This window comes from Epinephelus fuscoguttatus, linkage group LG22 (genome assembly GCF_011397635.1).
Source record: "Epinephelus fuscoguttatus linkage group LG22, E.fuscoguttatus.final_Chr_v1".
Lineage (NCBI taxonomy): Eukaryota > Metazoa > Chordata > Actinopteri > Perciformes > Serranidae > Epinephelus > Epinephelus fuscoguttatus.
In genome coordinates this window covers 30,307,043-30,326,194 of record NC_064773.1, presented here as the reverse complement: position 1 = coordinate 30,326,194, position 19,152 = coordinate 30,307,043, and the positions used below count along the sequence as shown (strand labels likewise).

General features: G+C 40.6%; 2 protein-coding genes across 5 annotated transcripts in view; one reads left to right on the top strand and one right to left on the bottom strand.

Annotated features, from left to right (window-relative positions):
* slc26a5 (solute carrier family 26 member 5) overlaps positions 1-11,921 on the top strand; it is a 27,202-nt gene extending 15,281 nt beyond the window's left edge. For 3 of the 4 annotated variants that reach the window (XM_049567373.1, XM_049567371.1, XM_049567374.1), the window contains exons 12-18: positions 607-713; positions 924-993; positions 1,103-1,195; positions 6,268-6,372; positions 7,648-7,848; positions 8,451-8,505; positions 10,909-11,921. In XM_049567373.1, the coding sequence (XP_049423330.1) occupies positions 607-713; positions 924-993; positions 1,103-1,195; positions 6,268-6,372; positions 7,648-7,848; positions 8,451-8,505; positions 10,909-11,108 (831 nt within the window). In that variant the 3' untranslated portion in view covers positions 11,109-11,921. The remainder of the gene's footprint in view (positions 1-606; positions 714-923; positions 994-1,102; positions 1,196-6,267; positions 6,373-7,647; positions 7,849-8,450; positions 8,506-10,908) is intronic. The other variant, XM_049567375.1, reaches the window with a different exon arrangement.
* On the bottom strand, positions 11,872-19,104 carry psmc2 (proteasome 26S subunit, ATPase 2). Its single transcript, XM_049567378.1, has 12 exons — positions 18,934-19,104; positions 18,580-18,617; positions 18,387-18,468; positions 18,129-18,228; positions 17,654-17,785; positions 17,443-17,515; positions 17,243-17,338; positions 16,790-16,954; positions 16,598-16,685; positions 14,447-14,649; positions 14,161-14,257; positions 11,872-12,176 (listed from the first exon to the last, which is right to left on the bottom strand). The coding sequence occupies exons 1-12, from the start codon at positions 19,001-19,003 to the stop codon at positions 12,019-12,021; spliced, it is 1,302 nt and encodes a 433-aa protein (XP_049423335.1). The 5' UTR covers positions 19,004-19,104; the 3' UTR covers positions 11,872-12,018.
* Positions 19,105-19,152: the final 48 nt, after the last annotated feature.

Genomic DNA, 19,152 nt, shown 5'->3' with positions numbered 1-19,152 from the left:
TTGGTCAGATACTGAATTGGTAACACTTACATTAAACTGTGCTGATTGTATACATCTTTGGTGCTTCTGGGGGGGAGATGTGTGCAAAGTATCCACGTGTTTTGCAGACATAGATATAAGTGCAATGTGACTGGTGCATGGAGGCATACAATGGAGAGGCGGTATTTCTAGTTTAATGGACTGGTCCACCTCTGGGATTGTGTTGGGTAAACATGTTTAGTTTTGTGAGGACTTCTACTGCTCAGCACAAACAGGATAATGTGCTTCCTTTATCTTGTCTTTCACAGATTCCACCTTAAACCTTGGGCGATCTTATCTAATCTGTGCTCACCTTCATGTCTACCTGAGAAAAAGAAGCATGTAGAGTTAACCATGATAGATTTTTAAACTACCATTTTTAAGTCCATTTCAACAATGCTTAATTGGCCAATGTCTTATTTTTGGGAGCCTCTGTCACATGATTGATGAGTGATATTGCCAGTATGTGACAAAATAAAAAGAAACGGCCTGTTTTTTTCCGCTCAGATGAGGAAAGAGGATGCAGCTGTAGCTCCTCTGCAGCACTTCATGTCAGTATATTTCTGTTTCTTCCCTTTTCTCTCTCAGGCCATCTGGATGGTGGCCTTCGTGGCGTCTGTGCTGTTGGGGCTGGATTATGGTCTCCTGGTGGCCCTCTCATTCGCCATACTAACAGTCATCTACAGAACACAGAGGTACTGATGATAGGCAGCTGCTTGTCTAAAGTCCAAATATGTGTTTATCATCACATCGCTGTAACATGAATAAACTTTATAGCACATATCATAGCATGTTCATACATTTATATGAACTGGTTGAAGTGGTGTTCCAAGTGGTTAATAGAGGAATGTAGTGTAAAAGTTATGAAATTGAGGTAGTTCTGACCTTTCCTCTTTGTCTTTCAGCCCTAAAAGTGCTGTCCTGGGCCATGTCCCCGGCACAGGGCTGTACTGTGATGTGGATGAGTATGAAGAGGTGGGTCTTTCAGGGGAGAAAACACTCAAATCTGAACCCAGGCTAAACATTTTACATCCAGTCCGTTGGTCTGAACTCTGAATGTCTGTGATTTGTGTTCTGTTACCAGGCAGCTGAATATGAGGGGATTAAGATTTTCCACTCCAACTCTTCAATCTACTTTGCTAACAGTGACCTTTATGTGAACGCCCTCAAAGAGAAGGTAATCCTAGCCACAGTTTGTGTGTAAGTCTGTGTGTGTTGATAAAGAACTGAACAGAAGGTAAAAGAAACCTTTTCAAATTGACATCTATGGAGGAGAGGACAATGAGAAACAGTGGAAGTGAAGTGGTGTGACTCAGGTTGTTGAAGTTGCGATGGAGTCCAGAATTGACACTCTTCAATGTAGGTCATCACCACAGTTACCCAGGGACATGTTATTATGTGAAAACTATTTGGTGGCAGATGGACTCTTAAAGATGTGAGCAAACAGTTGTAATGTGACATCAGCAGAAAGAGAAGTGAAAGAGGAAGAAAACGGAGTGCATCACTGTGTTCTTAGTACAAGGATGACCACATCACCCAGATTAGAATGTTGGGGATTTAACATGAGTCTGGATGTTTTTGTTTTTCAAAGCTGTCTTAAAATGTATCTAGACATGTTGTCAGAGCAACAAGTCCCTAAACCAAAACCTGCAAAAGGACATCTAATTGACTGTTTTAGGATGAATCATACATTAGCCATACATCTACCCTCATCTCTGCCATCCTTAGTAAGTTTTTATACCATGTGCTGATGATAGCTGTGGCCGGAGGCATGATGATTTGGGTTGTCTTTTCATCTGTATATCTGTCTTTTCATGTGTACGTGATATCTCAAGAACACCCGGAGGGAATACCTTTATATTTTGCACAAATGTTCACTTGGACTCAAGGATGAACTGATTAGATTTTGGTGGTCAAAGGTCACAGGTCAAGGTCATTGTGATCTTGCATCTGCCTCATTCTTGTGAATGCGGTATTTCAAGAACACCTTGGGGCATTTCTTTAAATTAGGCACAGTCATGTGCTTTGAGTCAAGGATAAACTGATTAGTTTTTGGTGATCATAGGTCAAAGGTCAAGGTCACTGTGACCATGCTTAGTCTCATTTCCGTGAACACAATATCTCAAGAAGGCCTTGAATTAATTAATTAGGCCTTAAATTTGACACAAAAGTCCACTTCAACTCATGAATGAACTGATTAAAATTTGATGGTCAAAGGTCACTGTGACCTTAGAAAATATCTTTTTTGCCATAAATCAAGAATTAATTCGCTAATTGTGCCAAATTTTCACGCAAATGTCTAATAGGATAAAATACTAAAGTAATGACATTTTATATCCAAAAGGTCAACTTCACTGATAACACTTTTCTGGCCATTATTCAATGTCATATCTCAGGAACAGAATGGGAAACATTTTGTTAGATACTGTATACTGTATACAGTCAATTGGACCCAAACTTGTTGAGGCGCTCTGCACATGCTCCACAGTTTCGACCCCATGCTTTGACCTGGAAGTCAAATATCATTTAATGCGTAACAAAGGAAGAAGCTGCTAACAACATGGTGAAATCTACATCCAGAGCCGTGCATTTTTGTACAGACGAAATGTACAGAGCTGTAAAGTTTTCCACCACGGTACCAGATTTCTAACTGCAGCTAACTTGTTTGGCGATTATTTGGTCTGTGAAGTAACAGGTCAACCAGATAAAGGTCCAATACTAACAAGCTGAAAGGGGGCATATCGCCGCCTATTGTAGTAGAGTCGGACATACTTAGGTCAATAAATCTATTCCCCTCCTGTGCTTGTATACTGGGACAAGGACAGTAGTTCAATTAAATGGCCAAGTTAAGGTATAACTGTAGCTCAACTTAATTGTGCATGTAAACGTATTAAGTATTGACATTGTTACGTGAGGGGAAACCGGAGGATGGGTGTTTTGCTTCCGTAAGAGCACAGTATAAAGTGTTAACAATAAGATAGCTAGTGGGACACACTCAGAGGGATTCACATGCACTAACATACACACATAACCGTCTACCACAACATAGCATAAATATTAGTATTTAAGATTACAACACATACAGGATGCAATTACTCCACTACATTTTTATTTAGCAAATAGTGGTTTACTGCTAAATTAATGTACCAAATGTCACATACATAACCTTTTAAAGCTGTTTATGTAGGAGATATAAGTAAGGTTTAATTTTCATAGAAGACTTATGATTATCACATAACATAAATGTCTCTTGCATGTTCGGGTTTATTTTAGCCTGATAACAGCATGTTAGTCTGGATTAGCAGAGCCACGTTTCAAGAATGGGGCCCAGGTTTTTGAGATTAAGTTCATAAAAAACGAGGGCAACAGTATGACTGTTAAAGTTAATAATTAGACATTTTAGGAAATACTGACAAATTTCAGAGGAAATCTGAAAAGTATCTTTTGCTTTCTGCCAAGAGAGATGGATAAGAAAATCGTGGTACAACAAATATGAACCAGAGGTTGTTTTTTTTTTGTTTTTGTTTTTTACCAGGATACCTGTTTCCCCAGACTGGCCCTGCCTCCTGTCTCAATGCTTAACTAAGATTATCTGCTGCTGGCAGCGGCTTCATATTTAGCAAATGATATATCTTCTTATCAAACTCTCAGCAAGAAAAGTAATGAGCAAATCCCCCCAAAATGTTGAACTATTCCTTTAAAAACTATACAGTGAAATTGTTGGAGTTATCATCAATGTAGAAGTAACAAAGAGAGTTATGTTAGATCTATGTACAGTGGCAACACAGATTATTAGTGATAAGCAGAAGTAAAATAACCTTAAAGACTAAAACTGATCCAACGTTACTGTGGTACATTTAAAGGGATAGTTCGACATTTTGGCAAAGTCGCCTATTGCCGTAATCCCTATAGTCATATGAGTAGGTACATTACCTTTAATTATCAGTGCCTGCTGTTCTGACATCGGTGGGGCAGAGCTGCCCGCTGAAATGGAGGTGAACGATACAGCCCCCTCTCTCCCTCAAAACTAATCAAATACACCATCAAATGACTCCAAAACGCTCTAGTGGAAAACACATGGCTTGCGCATTCCCCACGCTATGAAATAATAATGTAATATTACGAGACAGAGTTGTTCTGAAGCCAAATGCACAGCTTTAACTACATTCCAGACATACAGTACTTGCTGGGCGGAGTGATTTCAAACAGCGTATGTTTAGTGCAGTTACTTCCGTCATCAAAACAACAAGTTTGTTGAGAAGAAGCCAGAATATACAGAGGAAGAGTTACGGGTTTTGGAAGAAGAGAGAGCAAGAAGAGAGGCTGAGGCTGCCAAGCAACCAGGGGCTGAGGGGAGACCCAGAGCCGGCATGGATTGGTGGTGTAAATGTGGGGCTTACTGGCCACTTTATTAGGTACACCTGTGCACTCTAACACAATCCAATACAACAGCTACGCCGCACATTCTACGTTTACAAAGCTTTTACATTTTCAGTTTTTGTTGACATTGTCAGAAAGGTGATTATTCTACTTTATTATTGAGATCGTAGTGGGTGGTGCTGGTGTACTGGAGTGTAATATATTGAAAAGTGTTCCTAATATTTTGTCCCCCTCAATTAGACAAAATTCGGAGGCCACCCCAGTACACCACCACCATTCACTATGACCTCAATAATAAACAAAGTAGAATCATCCCTTTCTAGACGATGTCAGCAATAACCGAAAATTTATAAGCTTCGGGGGAAAAAATCATGGTATAGCCGTTCTACTGGATTGCATTAGATTACACAGGTGTACCTAACAAAGTGGCCAGTGACTGTATGTTACATACATATGTTGATGGTAGGATGGGACGAGAGTACACCTCAAAATAATTACTGGAACATGGGGAGAACATGCTAACTCCACACTCATAAATCACCACAACTCCTGAGGGAACAACAACACAAAATGTTCCCTAGCAGTCTGTTTATTCCCAACAATGAGAAGTAATGCCAGTCACTTCACTATATGCTCTGGGCAAGCACTTATCCATAACATAACCACAACAACATTTGCATTTTAGCCTTATTTACCATTGCTTGGGTTGTAGGCTAATATTACTCAACATGGAGGTAACGTTACAGCAGAGGGATTGGCAGATGGTATGGCAGAATCTTTCAAGAAAAGCGTTTGAACCATTCTTGAGCTTTTGCACTCCATCCTTTCACTGTAAAAAATGGTTGGAGCACACAAACATTTTCCAGACCATTTCCACAGGCATGTTGGGATCGATGTCCAGCACAAATAGCCATTGTTCGTATTTTTGGTTGGTACTACGTGAAACTTCACTCTGCTCCATGTCTTCGGCTTGTTACCGCAACCTTTTACAATACATGTGTAAACCATGATTTACAATAACACTCTGTAAACTTTTCTCAAACCTTCTGCTGTGTCCAGCTGACGATACCGCAAATGGCTACAAGCAATAACAACAGCACTGTCTCAGGTACGCACTGCGTCACTCCGAGTTCCGAGTATTTGCTTCATGCGTCGTAATGTTACTTAATTATACATTATTATTTCATAGTGTGGGGAATGCGCAAGCCATGTGTTTTCCACTAGAGCGTTTTGGAGTCATTTGATGGTGTATTTGATTAGTTTTGAGGGAGAGAGCAGGCTGTATCGTTCACCTCCATTTCAGCGGGCAGCTCTGCCACACCGATCTCAGAACAGCACGCACTGACAATTAAAGGTAATGTACCTACTCATATGACTATAGGGATTACGGCAATAGGCGAATTTGCCAAAATGTCGAACTATCCCTTTAACACGACATTGGAAAAGAACATCCAAGCTGCCACTGCAGCCTGGCAGACTCAGACTGACTCAAAGAGTTCGATTGAGTGGTTGTGTTCAAGGGTTTTCAAGGAGTCAGTGAGGTGCAACAGCTGTTTGCCTTGATGGGAAAAGTAGCAGTTGCTACCTCTCATGCAGGACATTAGAATGGGTTATATGAAAGCATAATTGCATTACTCCCTCTCCGTCAGGGCGGATGTTGTCCTCCATGTACAAGTTATTAGATTTACTTTGCATCCAGTAGTCATTATGTTCAGCTGAGAAGACTACTAACAAAAGAAAAGAAGAAATACATATTTTCTGATTAGGTTAAAATTTTGAGTCATATAAGCAAAGTGTTATTTTTGCAGCTTTATTCTAGTTTCAAACTGTTACCTGACTTGTTTGTTACGATTGATGATGTCTTAACAGACGGGAGTAAGCCCTGCCGACTTACAAGCTGTTCGGAAAGCCCACAAAAAACAGAGGGAGAAGGCAAACGGCAACCACGACTCTCCGCTTAAGATGTGTGCCAAGGTGAGTTCTCCTTTCCTTCCTTCTCTCCCTGTTTGCTTGTTGCCTATGTGCACAGCGAGCTTTGTTGAGTCAGCATGCTGCATATTTGCCATACGTGTTCGTCATGTAGGGGCTTGTGAAATCCTGGAGGGAGTGAAAAACTAGTTCTGTACTGTAGCAGGGAGTGACTGACCTGAGGAGGTTTCAACAGATGATGTTTGCCAGGCCTTTTGTGATTCTGTACAGAGAACGGTGTAAAGAGATGGCTGAAAACTCCATTTATCAGAGCTGTGAATGCCATAGTTCACATAGAGTAACAGTGAAATGAAAAAAGAGATATTTAATCATGTTAGCTGGATACACGCTACAGCTGAAATGTTTGGAATCGTCTGTTTTTTGCTTTAGTAATGGCTGTTTTAACGCCAAAAGTATTATTTACATCTGAAATAGTTTTGGCCCCAACAGATGTAGAATTAAATTATTCAAATTAATTGGTGTTCCCACAAGGGCTTCAACTAACAATTGTTTTCATATCAATCAATCTGCCCATTATTTTCTCTATTAATCATTTTACCAATAAAGTGTCAGAAAGTAGTGAGACATGCCTTGTGCAATGTGTGCATTCTTCAATTGCTGGGTTTTATTTGACCCGCAGTCCAAAATTCCAAACCTGTTCAGTTTATTGTCACATACAGTATGTCGAAGAAAAGCATCAAATTCTCATGTTAAGAAGCATGAAACTAGTAAATGTTTTTCTTTTTTGTTAAAAAAAAACACTAATACAAAATTTCGATGATTAAAATATTGATTCATTGATGAGAACTCTGTTGGAACTCTGTTGGATTTTGATTTTGTTTTCCAGACCAGAAAAGCATGGGATGCTCAGTCATTATTGAACCACAATGGTGCGATTAGGCTCAAAATACTGAGTTACTAAAATATTGCTCAGAGGAGTTTTTGTCTCTTTCTGACGTCTCGTTTGTCAGTCTGGTCGAACCGTTGTACCGTGTTTTGTTCTCTGTGTACAAAACAAACCCCTCATGCAGATAACACCTATTTGTAAAGAGGGTTTTCTACAACCTAAAAGCATAACCATTTAAACATTATAGAGTAGTCCTCTCAGACATCTGACTGGACCTAGTCAAGCTTCTGAGGCAAAAGATTTGGATTTTTTTTTACTCTGGCTCCACACAGTGGTAGTATCAAAAAATACACAAACCTGACCACCTGAAAACCTTTGATGTTTGTAGGATTCCTGTCTAAAAGATCCCTTTCTTTGATTGGTTCTAATAAAAGCAGGGAGAGGTGACCCATGAGGTTTTGTCCTACAACCACGTGGCGGAGGAGGAGAGGAACGGCCAGCTGGGGGAAACAAACAGTCAGTCAGACTCAGAGGGTGCTGTCTTCCTGGAACCTCTCAGTGCTGTCCACTCCATCATCCTGGACTGGACATCTGCCAGCTTCATTGATTCTGTTGGAGCCAAAGCCATCAAACAGGTTCTTCTTCGTCTTTTTACTCCAACGAAGACTGTTTTTAATATCAGGTTCACTGCAGCAACAGGATTTCTAACAGCTCAAACAGCTTGTTAAAGGGACAGTTCACCCCAAAATCCAAAATGCATATTTTTCCTCTTACCTGTAGTGCTGTATATCAGTCTAGATAGTTTTGGTGTGAGTTGCAGAGTGTTGGAGATATTGGCTGTAGAGATGTCTGCCCTCTCTCTAATATAATAGAACTTGATGGCACTCGGCTTGTGGTGCTCAAAGCACCAAAAAATACATTTGAAAAACTCAACAGCAATGTCTCTGTCCAGAAACCATGACCTGGTTACTCAAAATAATCCACAGAGCTTGTTGTGAGCAGTTTCATGTAAGAACAAGTTTCTTTCTATTGAACTGCACGCTTCCTTCTGTGCGATGATACGGTTGCCGGGTGAAGTTTGGTAATGTATGTATTTTTGATGAACTGTCCCTTAAGTTTCATTCCTGTGTTGCTGTTGTGTCAGTTCAGGAATGCTTGTGGGAAAATGTGTGTTGCAGAAGAAACACTGGTGTTTGGGATTTTACCTCAGTGAGTAAGTCAGCATTTGTCTCTGCAGGTTATTAAGGAATACGCAGCTGTGGATGTTCGGGTGGTCATAGCCGGCTGTAGCAGTAAGTAATCATTCATCTCTGTATTTGTTTAAAGCAGAACTTCAGTCCAGGGAGATACATTAAATTTTACTGTCAGTTATTGAATGTTGAAATATGAAAACACTTAATTTTTTTTATCTTGACCCTCCCCTGAGTTACAGATATTTTTCCTTGAGCCTCACAGTGACCACAGTGCACACACAGCCAGCATTACCAACATGTGCATATTATGGTTCCCCAATAAATCGTAACACACACAAGAGTGGCAGCAGCGGCCAGAGTGTCAGTAACTTCGCATGACAGCCGTTATTAGATTTGAAAACTGAGGTCTACCCTTTAATAATCAAAAGTGAAAAGTTGAAAATGAAAAGAATAACATGATTTTGATACAATATCACTATTTTTGAGCTCAGAATTGATTATGTTTCTTTATTTAAGCGTTCATCGCACACGATGTGCTTAAAGACCCTTGGATACTTGAAAACCAGATGATAGTTTCTTATTTTCCCCTATTTTCTGGCTATGAGAAATTGTGTAATTTTGGTAATATTTAAAGACATCATGCCTTTCAAACTCACTTGTTGGTTTAGGGTTCGGATGATAAATAAATAAAAAACAGCCATTTAAAGTTGAATTTCCTCCTCTAAGCCAAATCAAAAACACCCTTCCCAGTGCTTAAAAAAATGTGCTCATTTTGCTCCACCCTCTCCCCTCTTAAAAATAATGAACGGTCCCTAACTTGGCTACTGTTGTATTATTAAGAAGAACCTAGTTAAAATGCCTCACTCAGATTTAACATATTACTCTGATGTGGAAACACATTCATTCTCTAACTTGTGCTTCATCTCTATCTGCAAAGTCAATTGTAGTCATTGCAGTATGATGGCTAAATCATGTCTCTCTTTTTTTTTTTGTTACAATTTTTGGGTTGATAACATTTGTTACATAGATTTGTTGCAAAATATAACAATTTTTTTATCACTAAGAATAATAAAAAAAATGGTCAGAAATCCCTCCAAAAAATCCACGCTGTGATTAGGTATCAAAACTTTTTAAGATTTCTGTAAGAATTGCATTTTTCTGTGATTGAATGGCGAGCACTTTTGTTTTGTAAACTGCTGAGAAACTAGTCTCTTACACAGACGCCAATGACGTCAGCACGCTGGCTGACTCTGTCGTCTGTGGACATTCCCATAGAAAAGTTGTAATAGAACTAACGCTGGCTCCCAGCGGCAGTAATGTGATTGGATCCATATCCGTGTACTCCCGAACTTCCTTGACCAACGCCTGATTAGCTTTGCCTTACACCCGCCTACGCCGGAATTGCTGTTCCCCGAATTGTTGTCCGTAATACAACAGAAAAGAAAGTGTTCAGTGCATCACAAGAAGAGATTAAAATGGATATGATTTCATTTGAGTCAGCTATATTGCAGAGCTGCAACGTCTCTGTTACATGTAACACGTGTGCCATACCTATAGCAACACCGTCACATGGTCTGGATATCCCCGCCCATTTCTATTACAAAATGAAAGACGAATGTCCCCAGACTCCCATTCCGAAGTAAGGGAGGCTGGTCATGCGAGACCACTGGGAAACCCCTTATTGTCAATATACCCATAAAAGCCATCCATCTTCTGAATGCCTGAGGTCTCTGGTTTGTGGTTGTAAACTTTCATGAGGCTGTGATTATCCTGGAGGTCACAATAGGTCATTTTATACAGTGAGATGTGTTCAAAAAAAGTGGTCTCACTACAGTGAAATAGCTGGTAACATTATTGCACATGAATCAAATTGGCCTCATTGGATCTAGAAGTCTCAGCTTTCCAGTCATAATCGTCCTAATTTATGCAATCCCAGGACTGTTTAGGCACCCCAGCATGCAGAAATATTTTGTTACACCATTTGTAAGAATAGGTGAAAATAACACAATTGCACACAATTGCATGGTTTTTGCCATTAACAGGAGACTTGTGAGCCTAAAACCCATTTTCATTCAGATACCTCAAGGTATGAGGAAAGACCCTGTAAAATTGGCAATTACAGTTTCCCCCTCACCAAAATTTAGCCTGGATTTGGAACATTGTTTAACCCCTTTACTGACAAGTTAGTAAGACATGGTAAAGCCAAAGGTCTCAGTATCTTCACTCTAGCTTTAAAACTCAGCTGCTACAGTCTCTCAACGAAAGTAATGTCAGCTGAGGATGCTGCCATCCTAGCGGAGTGAATAAAGTTAAACTGTTTGAGATTCTTTTTTACTAAAAGTAGCCAAACGTTTTGTGAGGTGAGTAATCTGGTCAAGCTTAATTTTTTACAGTCTTTACTGGTGTGCTGCTGTGATCAGTTTCCTAGCTCCACCTGAATATTGTAGTATGAGAGCACAGTTTGCATCTGGTCTGATCCTGTATCTCTGTTTGATCTACAAGGGAACCTACTATCCGAGCTGGACACCCTACAGTTTTTCACCGGGGACGTGACTCCAGAGATGGTGTTCCCCACCGTCCATGATGCTGTACTGCACTGCCAACACTCAAAACCCAGCCCATCAGCTGCTCTAACCAATGGAACAACCAGACAGGTGGACGACACCTGTAACCAAGGACAAATCACAGCAGCAGGGTCCTGATGTGTGCAGCCGATTTGAGAGGTCCTGCACCCAACTGTAGGGGTGATGAACTTCAAATGTTCTGGCATCACAATAGGGATGAACTGAGCAATCATTTACACTGAATAGAAGAGTGTTTGTATCACATGTGGAGGATTTTAGTTCACAGGAGTCTGACAAACTTGTTAACTTGAACGTGCCCAGAGCACTGAGATACAGGGCCGTTATGAGACTTTTAGTTTATCAGACATTCATATTGAGATTCCAGCTGACATTCCTACAGCTTTATTCCTCCACGTCCTCTCCAGAGGGGACTGTTTAGAAGTGCACTTTGAAGTTTCATAGTTGTTAAAGTTTTCACTGCTCTGCTGGGAGAAGTACATTTTAAAGTAAGCTGCTGCTGTCCAACTGTCTGTTAGACTGATTTCCAATATGTAGTGGTAACTTGGAGACTGACCAGAAGCTGCCTCTCATCATCATGCTGGTATCATATTTATGGTTACTGAGAAGTTGTGTCCTGATGAATTTGAGTATTCTATTTTCAGCTGTATTTGTGTGTTTGTGTATTTAAACTAGCAGAAACACTATCATTGGTCAACTTGCAGTATCAAGTTTGTTGTTACAGTACATTGCTTTCTGAGTGCAACACGTGTCATATTGTACACCTCAGCATAACCAGTGTTTTACTGTGTTAAAAAAATACATATATATATGGATGTGCTGGAAAAGATGCCTTTAAAGTTACTGTTTGGTTATTTTACAACATTTTATAAATCCCTGAGACTTAAATTTGGAATAAACTTTATTTTTAAGTGAACAAGAATGACAACAAAAGGACAATATTTTTTGACTCCGTTCTCTGCTTCTTCTGAGAGTAAAAAGCCAAACTGGAACTTCTCTCTCTCTCAAACACACACACACACACACACTCTCAGTTGTATGTCATGTATCTGGGCGTGGCGCTGAACTTGGCGTATGACTTGATGACCTTGTTAACGGCCTCCAGGAAGTCTTTCTCTGTGGCGATCTTCCTGCGAGCTCTGATGGCGAACATGCCGGCCTCTGTGCACACACTGCGGATCTCAGCACCTGGCAGCAACACAGACACACACGCGTTAAATTTTGCTTACAGAACAGTTTCAGGATAAACTATAGAAATACTATGTAGAGGCTCAGTTATTCATGTGGCAACGTCCTCTATTTTTGTGGATTTTTAGGTTTTGGGTGTGATGCTTTTATGGTCATTTTGTGATAGAGGAAAGGAAAAAAAAAACGATGTACAAGTATTGTGCTGCGGTTTACTTACAGAGACAGTGTTGTCTTTATACCTTTGAGATACAGTCTGTTGGGTGAGGTAAAACCACCCCTGACTCATCACTGTCTGTCCAGTGTAAATCATATACCTCAAAACAAACTTTTCATGACTCAAAAACAGACTTTGTGACAACGCACTTAAAATAGCTTAAGTAGCCTTAGACGAATGGGAGTTTTTTTTCATCCTTTGATGTATCTGAAAAATTCAAAATCACTAAATTTGGAGAAATATGATGCAGCAACAAAATGTGATAGTGCACCCCTGTGGCCATCCATCAGAACTACACTTAATAATAAATTGAATAATTGAATTTGCAACAGTTATCTTGAGTAACTTGTAGGGCTGTACACCATCTTTTTCTTCATCATCACTGAAAATGACTGCGATAATGCACTTTGAATATAGTGGCAGGGTATTAAATTGCTTTCTGTTTGTAGCTGCTATTTTGTCTCACGCGCCATGTTGTTAAAGCTCTGGCCAATCGGACAGAGCCCTCGCCATTAGGTAGGGTTAAGAAAAAGTTACACCAGGCCAGCTGCCTGATCGGGACAGTGCTCTGCTCGTGTGAAGTCAAACACGCAGGTTTGTTTACTTCTTAGATGAAATGGCAGTTAATCCTAAAACAGCATACAAGTTGAAATGCAAAAGGACAGTCACTGTGTCTTAAGAGACGGACATATGACAAGGTTGATGGCGATGGTTCAGGTTATAAAAGGGTTCCTACTGCTTAAGGCAAGTTAGATTTCAAACTTTTAAGACTTTTTTTAATGCCACTTGAAATGAAATTTAAGACCATTTTTATAATACCAAAATTGAAGATAAAAAACAAAAAAACGACTTCACTTTGTTTCTCACTTTGCATGTAGGATTAAATCCTTTGCATATAATACACTGAGTCGTATGCATTGCCTTGCACCAGTTTCTGTTAGCTTTCCTGATTTGTGTGACGCTAATACAAGAGGCATTTGGTAAGGACGTTACCAATTACGTTGAGATTTTTCAATGCAAAGTCAGAAAAAAAAAGCCCCCAAGTTCTTCTTCCCATGTCTTAGGATTTTTTTTAGACTTTTGAAAGATTGATTTCAGATATTTTAATACCAATTACAGCCTTATTTTTTGATGAATGAATTCAATGACTTTTAACACTTTTCAGGAATCTGTGATAACCCTGTCTAACAATAGCATAGCTCCTCTGGAGATAAGCTCAGTGTGTAGCAAGGGTGTGGTCATGTGCAAGAGAGATGGTGGATATGCTCAGAGCAAACGTGTGTTGGTGATCAGACCAGAGAAAGAATTAACAGGTAAATTGTCACATGGTTGTGAATGGACAGTGTATCTATCAGTTTGTCAATGAATAAATGCTGTAGCCTACAGTATATACACAAGCACAGGTACTGAGCAAGTCTGAGTGCAGAGCTGAGTACACTATAGTGTGTTCATTTATTACAAGTAACATCATTTTTGCTATATTCAACAACTTTACCACATATTTTCCTCATATTGTGCAGCCCTAGTAACAACAGTCTATGTTCTGCACCAGCAACATTAGAGGCAACTGAGGAGAAGAAATTCAGTGTGTCAGAGATCCTGATTCTTAGAACAGGATGCGAGGGAAAACTGATGTAAAACAGATACAGAAGTAAAGATTTAAATCAGCACATTGATAAGGAGAAGATATGTTGGAGGGAAAATGTAGCGAGAATGTGGGTCTGAAGGAGACAAATGACAGAAGTGAACAGAGAGTGAACACAGTCCTACCGGTGCTGTTGGGACAGAGGCGAGCCAGCAGCTCAAAACGAATGTCTCTCTCCACACTCATTGAGCGGGCATGGATCTTGAAGATGTGTGTGCGACCCTGAAACACAAAACAAACAGAGGTGAGACTAGAGGTTCATAAAAAGAGAAGGAGACACAGCCACACAAAAAGAAAGAACACAGAAATGCAAGTACAGATGAGCAGACACAATCTGATTTCATGACTAATCATAGTTTTCTGGCTGATGTATGAGACCTTATCTGCATGTCTAGTGAAGACTTAACTCACCTCCAGGTCAGGCAGGCTGAACTCGATCTTCCTGTCCAGACGTCCAGGTCTCATCAGGGCCGGGTCCAAGGTGTCCGGTCTGTTGGTGGCCATCAGCACTTTGATGTTGCCTCGGGGGTCAAAGCCGTCCAACTGGTTGATGAGCTCCAGCATAGTCCTCTGGACCTCGTTGTCTCCACCGGCACCATCATCAAAACGAGCGCCTGGCATGTTCACACACACACACACACACACACACACACACACACACACACACACACACACACACACACAGTATTCACATTAATGTAGAAGACTGTATTCTGCTTGAGTGTTGTGAGGAGACATTTACTTTCTTGCAACTCAGTTTAGTTGCTTTACCACTGCTTTAAAAACATGGCATTCAGTATTTCATGATCAGGCAAAAGAAAAGGTACATAATGAAAGAATGGTGCACTAAAACAAGCTAAAATGATTTTCTGATACACATTTGTATGAGTTGTTATAACATCGGAGAATTAAAGGTTCTGTATGTAACTTTCAGAAAACCCTGGTTATTAATGAAGCTGTTGGCCATTAAGTGAGCTGCAGTCAGCATCCTGTAGCTCGTGCTTGCACTTCATAGACCCAAGCGAGCCCCTGAGCATTGGCCAAAACAGTGACATGACATTCACGAGAATGAACATGATTGACCTGAATTGTGTTCATACAATGCTGGAAAATAATCTACGATCATATTTAGAACAACTTTACTCTTTGGACCACTGGCGTCATTATACCAACTAGCTTGTCATTTGCTGATGACTTTATCATCTCATGTTTCAGAGTAACCAACAGCAGATCCATGCAGCGTAAGGTTAGCTAGGTCACAGTCAACTTGCTAACCTTAACTAATGTTACAGTTAGCTCCTTGGCCACACCTGTTTTGCATCGCTCTTGGCTAGAAAAAAAGCACTCTCTACTTTTACATCATTTATTGTTGCCTAAATGAAAGCCTGTGGTCATATTACATAAGTTAATATCATGTATTGTGTTAGCTGGTGAATCAATTCGGCAAGCTAGCCAACCGACATATCTACTCAAATAGCATTTTGCTGGCTATAATGAGAGCAAACAAACAAGCTAATGTTAGCCAGCTAACTTTAACTAAGCCACACTGCATGATCTGGTGTTGGTTGCTTTGTAAGAATAGCTGATTAAGTAATATGCAATTGGCAAGCTAGCTAATTTACCAGCCAGATCAGCCCTGGAGTCTGGATGAATTAGCTGACGTGACTTGATCGAGACAGCTGTGTTAGCTAGCCAGCAGTTCTTCTGTGTTAGTAAGCAGGCTAACATTAGCTAATGCTTGCCAGCTATGACCAAATATCACAATATATTTCACTTGTCAGTGTTTCTTTCAAGATTTTTTTCAGCACCGGGGGGCACTGAATTCGATGAATTTACTTTATCAGACCACAAATGAGACAAGAATTAGATAGTTAGCAGACCCTGCCTCCGCTTCACTCCCCGCCACTAGGACACTACTTCGACAACAAGAGAGCAGATGCCAGCATCGGAGATGGACCTTAGCCACTGTCACAACTTGAACCCCCCAAGCCCCGGGGTTCACAGCAGGCTGTGTAATGGCAGCAACATAAAGGTTGCTTATTCAGCAGGTAGTTAGGGCGGACCGGTATCAGACTCCCAGCGCTGGCTGAATTTGAGTTGCTACCAGGGCTAAGGTCAATCTCTAGTGCGGCCATCTGCTCTCCTCCAGGTAAAGTAGTGTCCAAGTGGTGGGGAGTGAGGCAGAGGAAATGCGGGGTCTTCTGTTCCTTTATTGTCATTAGCAGACTCCATTTCTTGGCTAAAAGTAGCTAGTGTTGCATACTGTTAGCTGTCGCGGAGCCCAAGAGAGGAAAGACACTCAGGAGCGCACATAAGGTCACATCCTTTGTATTTTCTTGGAAAATTCATCCTTTACATAAAGTCAGTCCATATGAGATCTCAGTTTTTAAGTTATGTTACAGTTTGTTCACTCACTGGCAATAAAAAATATGGATGGATGGATGGATGTTGCTCTAATGTGAGCATAGTTTAAGCTATTTTTAAAGGATCACACACTGACATATTAGAAAAAATGTTCTGTCAATGTTTTCACACGCCAAAGAATAGGACAGTGAGCCTCACCTCCAATGGCATCAATTTCATCAAAGAAGATCAGACAAGCCTTCTTAGTCCTGGCCATCTCAAACAGCTCACGCACCATCCTGGCTCCCTACAAACAAAGACAGGAATCCAAATTGAATGTTTGTCAGGATTCATCATCTAATAGCTGCTATTCTCTGCCTGGTGTGTTTCTCAAACTCCTCTCACACTCACCTCTCCCACATACTTCTGCACCAGCTCGGAGCCAATGACTCTGATGAAGCAGGCGTCTGTCCTGTTAGCCACAGCACGGGCGCACAGGGTCTTTCCTGTGCCAGGTGGCCCGAACAGCAGCACGCCTTTTGGAGGCTCGATACCCAGATTGACAAACCTCTCAGGCTGGTGGGCAGAGGAGGGGGACAAACAGGAAAATCCGTCACAATGGAAACATGTATAAGTCTGTTTTGACATGGCAGAGAACAGCCATTTTCTTCAGTCCTATAAACTGTACTGAACTTGAAACTTTTTATTCTTTACAGCAGCAACAGAAGTGTGATGGCAGGTCTGTCTGTTAATTGCTCCAAAAATGGTGACTGAGTAGCTCACCGGAGTCTGTGTAAATGTGGCTAAGTAAAGCTCTGATAGTGATATTCAACTTTATGCTTTTCCTCCTTTCTGAACACTCACGTGGAGCAGAGGGGTCTCCACCACTTCTCTCAGCTTCTCAATCTGCTCCTTACATCCACCTACATCACTGTAGGTCACATCAGGCTTCTCCTCCACCTACAACATGAGAACAAAGAGTTGTTGTTGCAGCTCATTTTGTAACTTTTTACAGATTTTTCTTCAACAGTGTTGTGCTCATATGTCCACAGGTGAACTCATACCTGCATCATGGTGACAGTTGGGTCAATTTTAGGAGGCAGAGGAATGTGGATCTGATACTTGTTTCTGTCAACACTGGAAGAACAGAGGGGACACCAAATTTAGCAGATCGTTTAACAAGACATTTGACATAATACCACTACTACTGCTACTTTGACTGATACTACTACTTTTATAATACCATACGAGACATTTAAATAACTTGTGCCTCACCCGACTCTCATGCCCTCCTCGATGTCAGTTGGGGCCACCTGGTCACTCAGGTCCACCACAAACTTGGCAAACTGTTTGACATTGATAATGTATTTGGGGTCCTCGGAGTCTGCGTTGATGATCTTTGTGCATCTGTTTGAATAATACACAGAAACATTTAAGACTATAAAATGACAACAAAGATGTCTTTTATAGTGGAACATTGTAAAACACTGTTTACGACCAATCACTGTTGAATACTGAAGTTTCGTGAAACAAAGTACATTTTATACTATTATTCTGATGAGATGGATAATGCATACACAAGGTATTCATATGAATGCAGTAGGAAAGACAACTTCCCCTTGTGGTATGTGGCAGAAATGGTCATATCCTAAAATATTTAGGATAACATTATGTTGTATTTTTGCCACAATACTAATACTGAATTAAAACCAATGTGATTGATTTTTAACTATAAGCAGGTTTGCCCTACCTTGCAACCTGCAGCGGCTGTTCACTCTGCAGAGTCTGTTTGTCTGCAGCCAGATCCCACAGTGCTGGTGGAGCCAGGCCAGTGTCTGACTCCTTAATGCCTGTCAAAGACAAACAATACAACAGGGACTTCAAACAAAGCCCAGCATCCAGTCACAACATCTGAAGACAGTGATTTACTGAGAAACAGCAACACATTCTCAACTCTTATCAAACACATGTAGTCTTATATTTGCGCAGTTATGGTTTCACCACCCACCTGTCAGCTCGTTAATCTTTTTGAGCAGCTGCTGGATGTCATCTTCCACTTGTTTGATCTGTCTGGAGTAGGTGCTTTGACCCTGGCAACAAACAGCGAGCACCACATTAGAAATATAAATGAATAGTGATGCAAATGTGACCAATTTCACATGAGTCTCAACGGGTGCAAGCTTTGCTAAGGCTTTACTTACATATGTTTTCAGCAGTGCAATGTCCCCTTCATCCAAAGCTGTGAAGATGAAAAAAAAAAAAAACATGAATGAGTTTACATTCTGACATTGTCATTGGGCCGCAAGCACTGTTTTCAAACTGAGGACGCGGCTTATTAACTTACATTGCGGCAACACATTTAAACCTTATTGCTTTTACTTCAAACATCGTAAATGTTACATTTACCAAAGCACACCAGTTATCGTGGCCTGGGTGTTTAAAAGTAGCAGTTTATTGAACGGGCAGAGCTAACGTTAGCTAAGTAGCTAATGACGATGTTCTCTCAGCAAAGAAATTGGATTGTTTAAAGAATTTCTTTTAATTTTTAGATATACCTCTGATAGGTCCGTCATCCTTCTCATCTTCCTTAGTCTTTCTTTGGTCGTCTCCCAAATAGTCTGGCATTTTTAATGTGGGAGTAAACTGTTTCTGACAAAAAAGACCGAGCTGCTGCGGTAGCTAAACTGTACAATTACACAGCAGCTTTGCGTTTCCGCCGCTTTCGGCCAGTCACCGGAAATACAGGTCGGACGTTTATTGAGGATGTACCACCA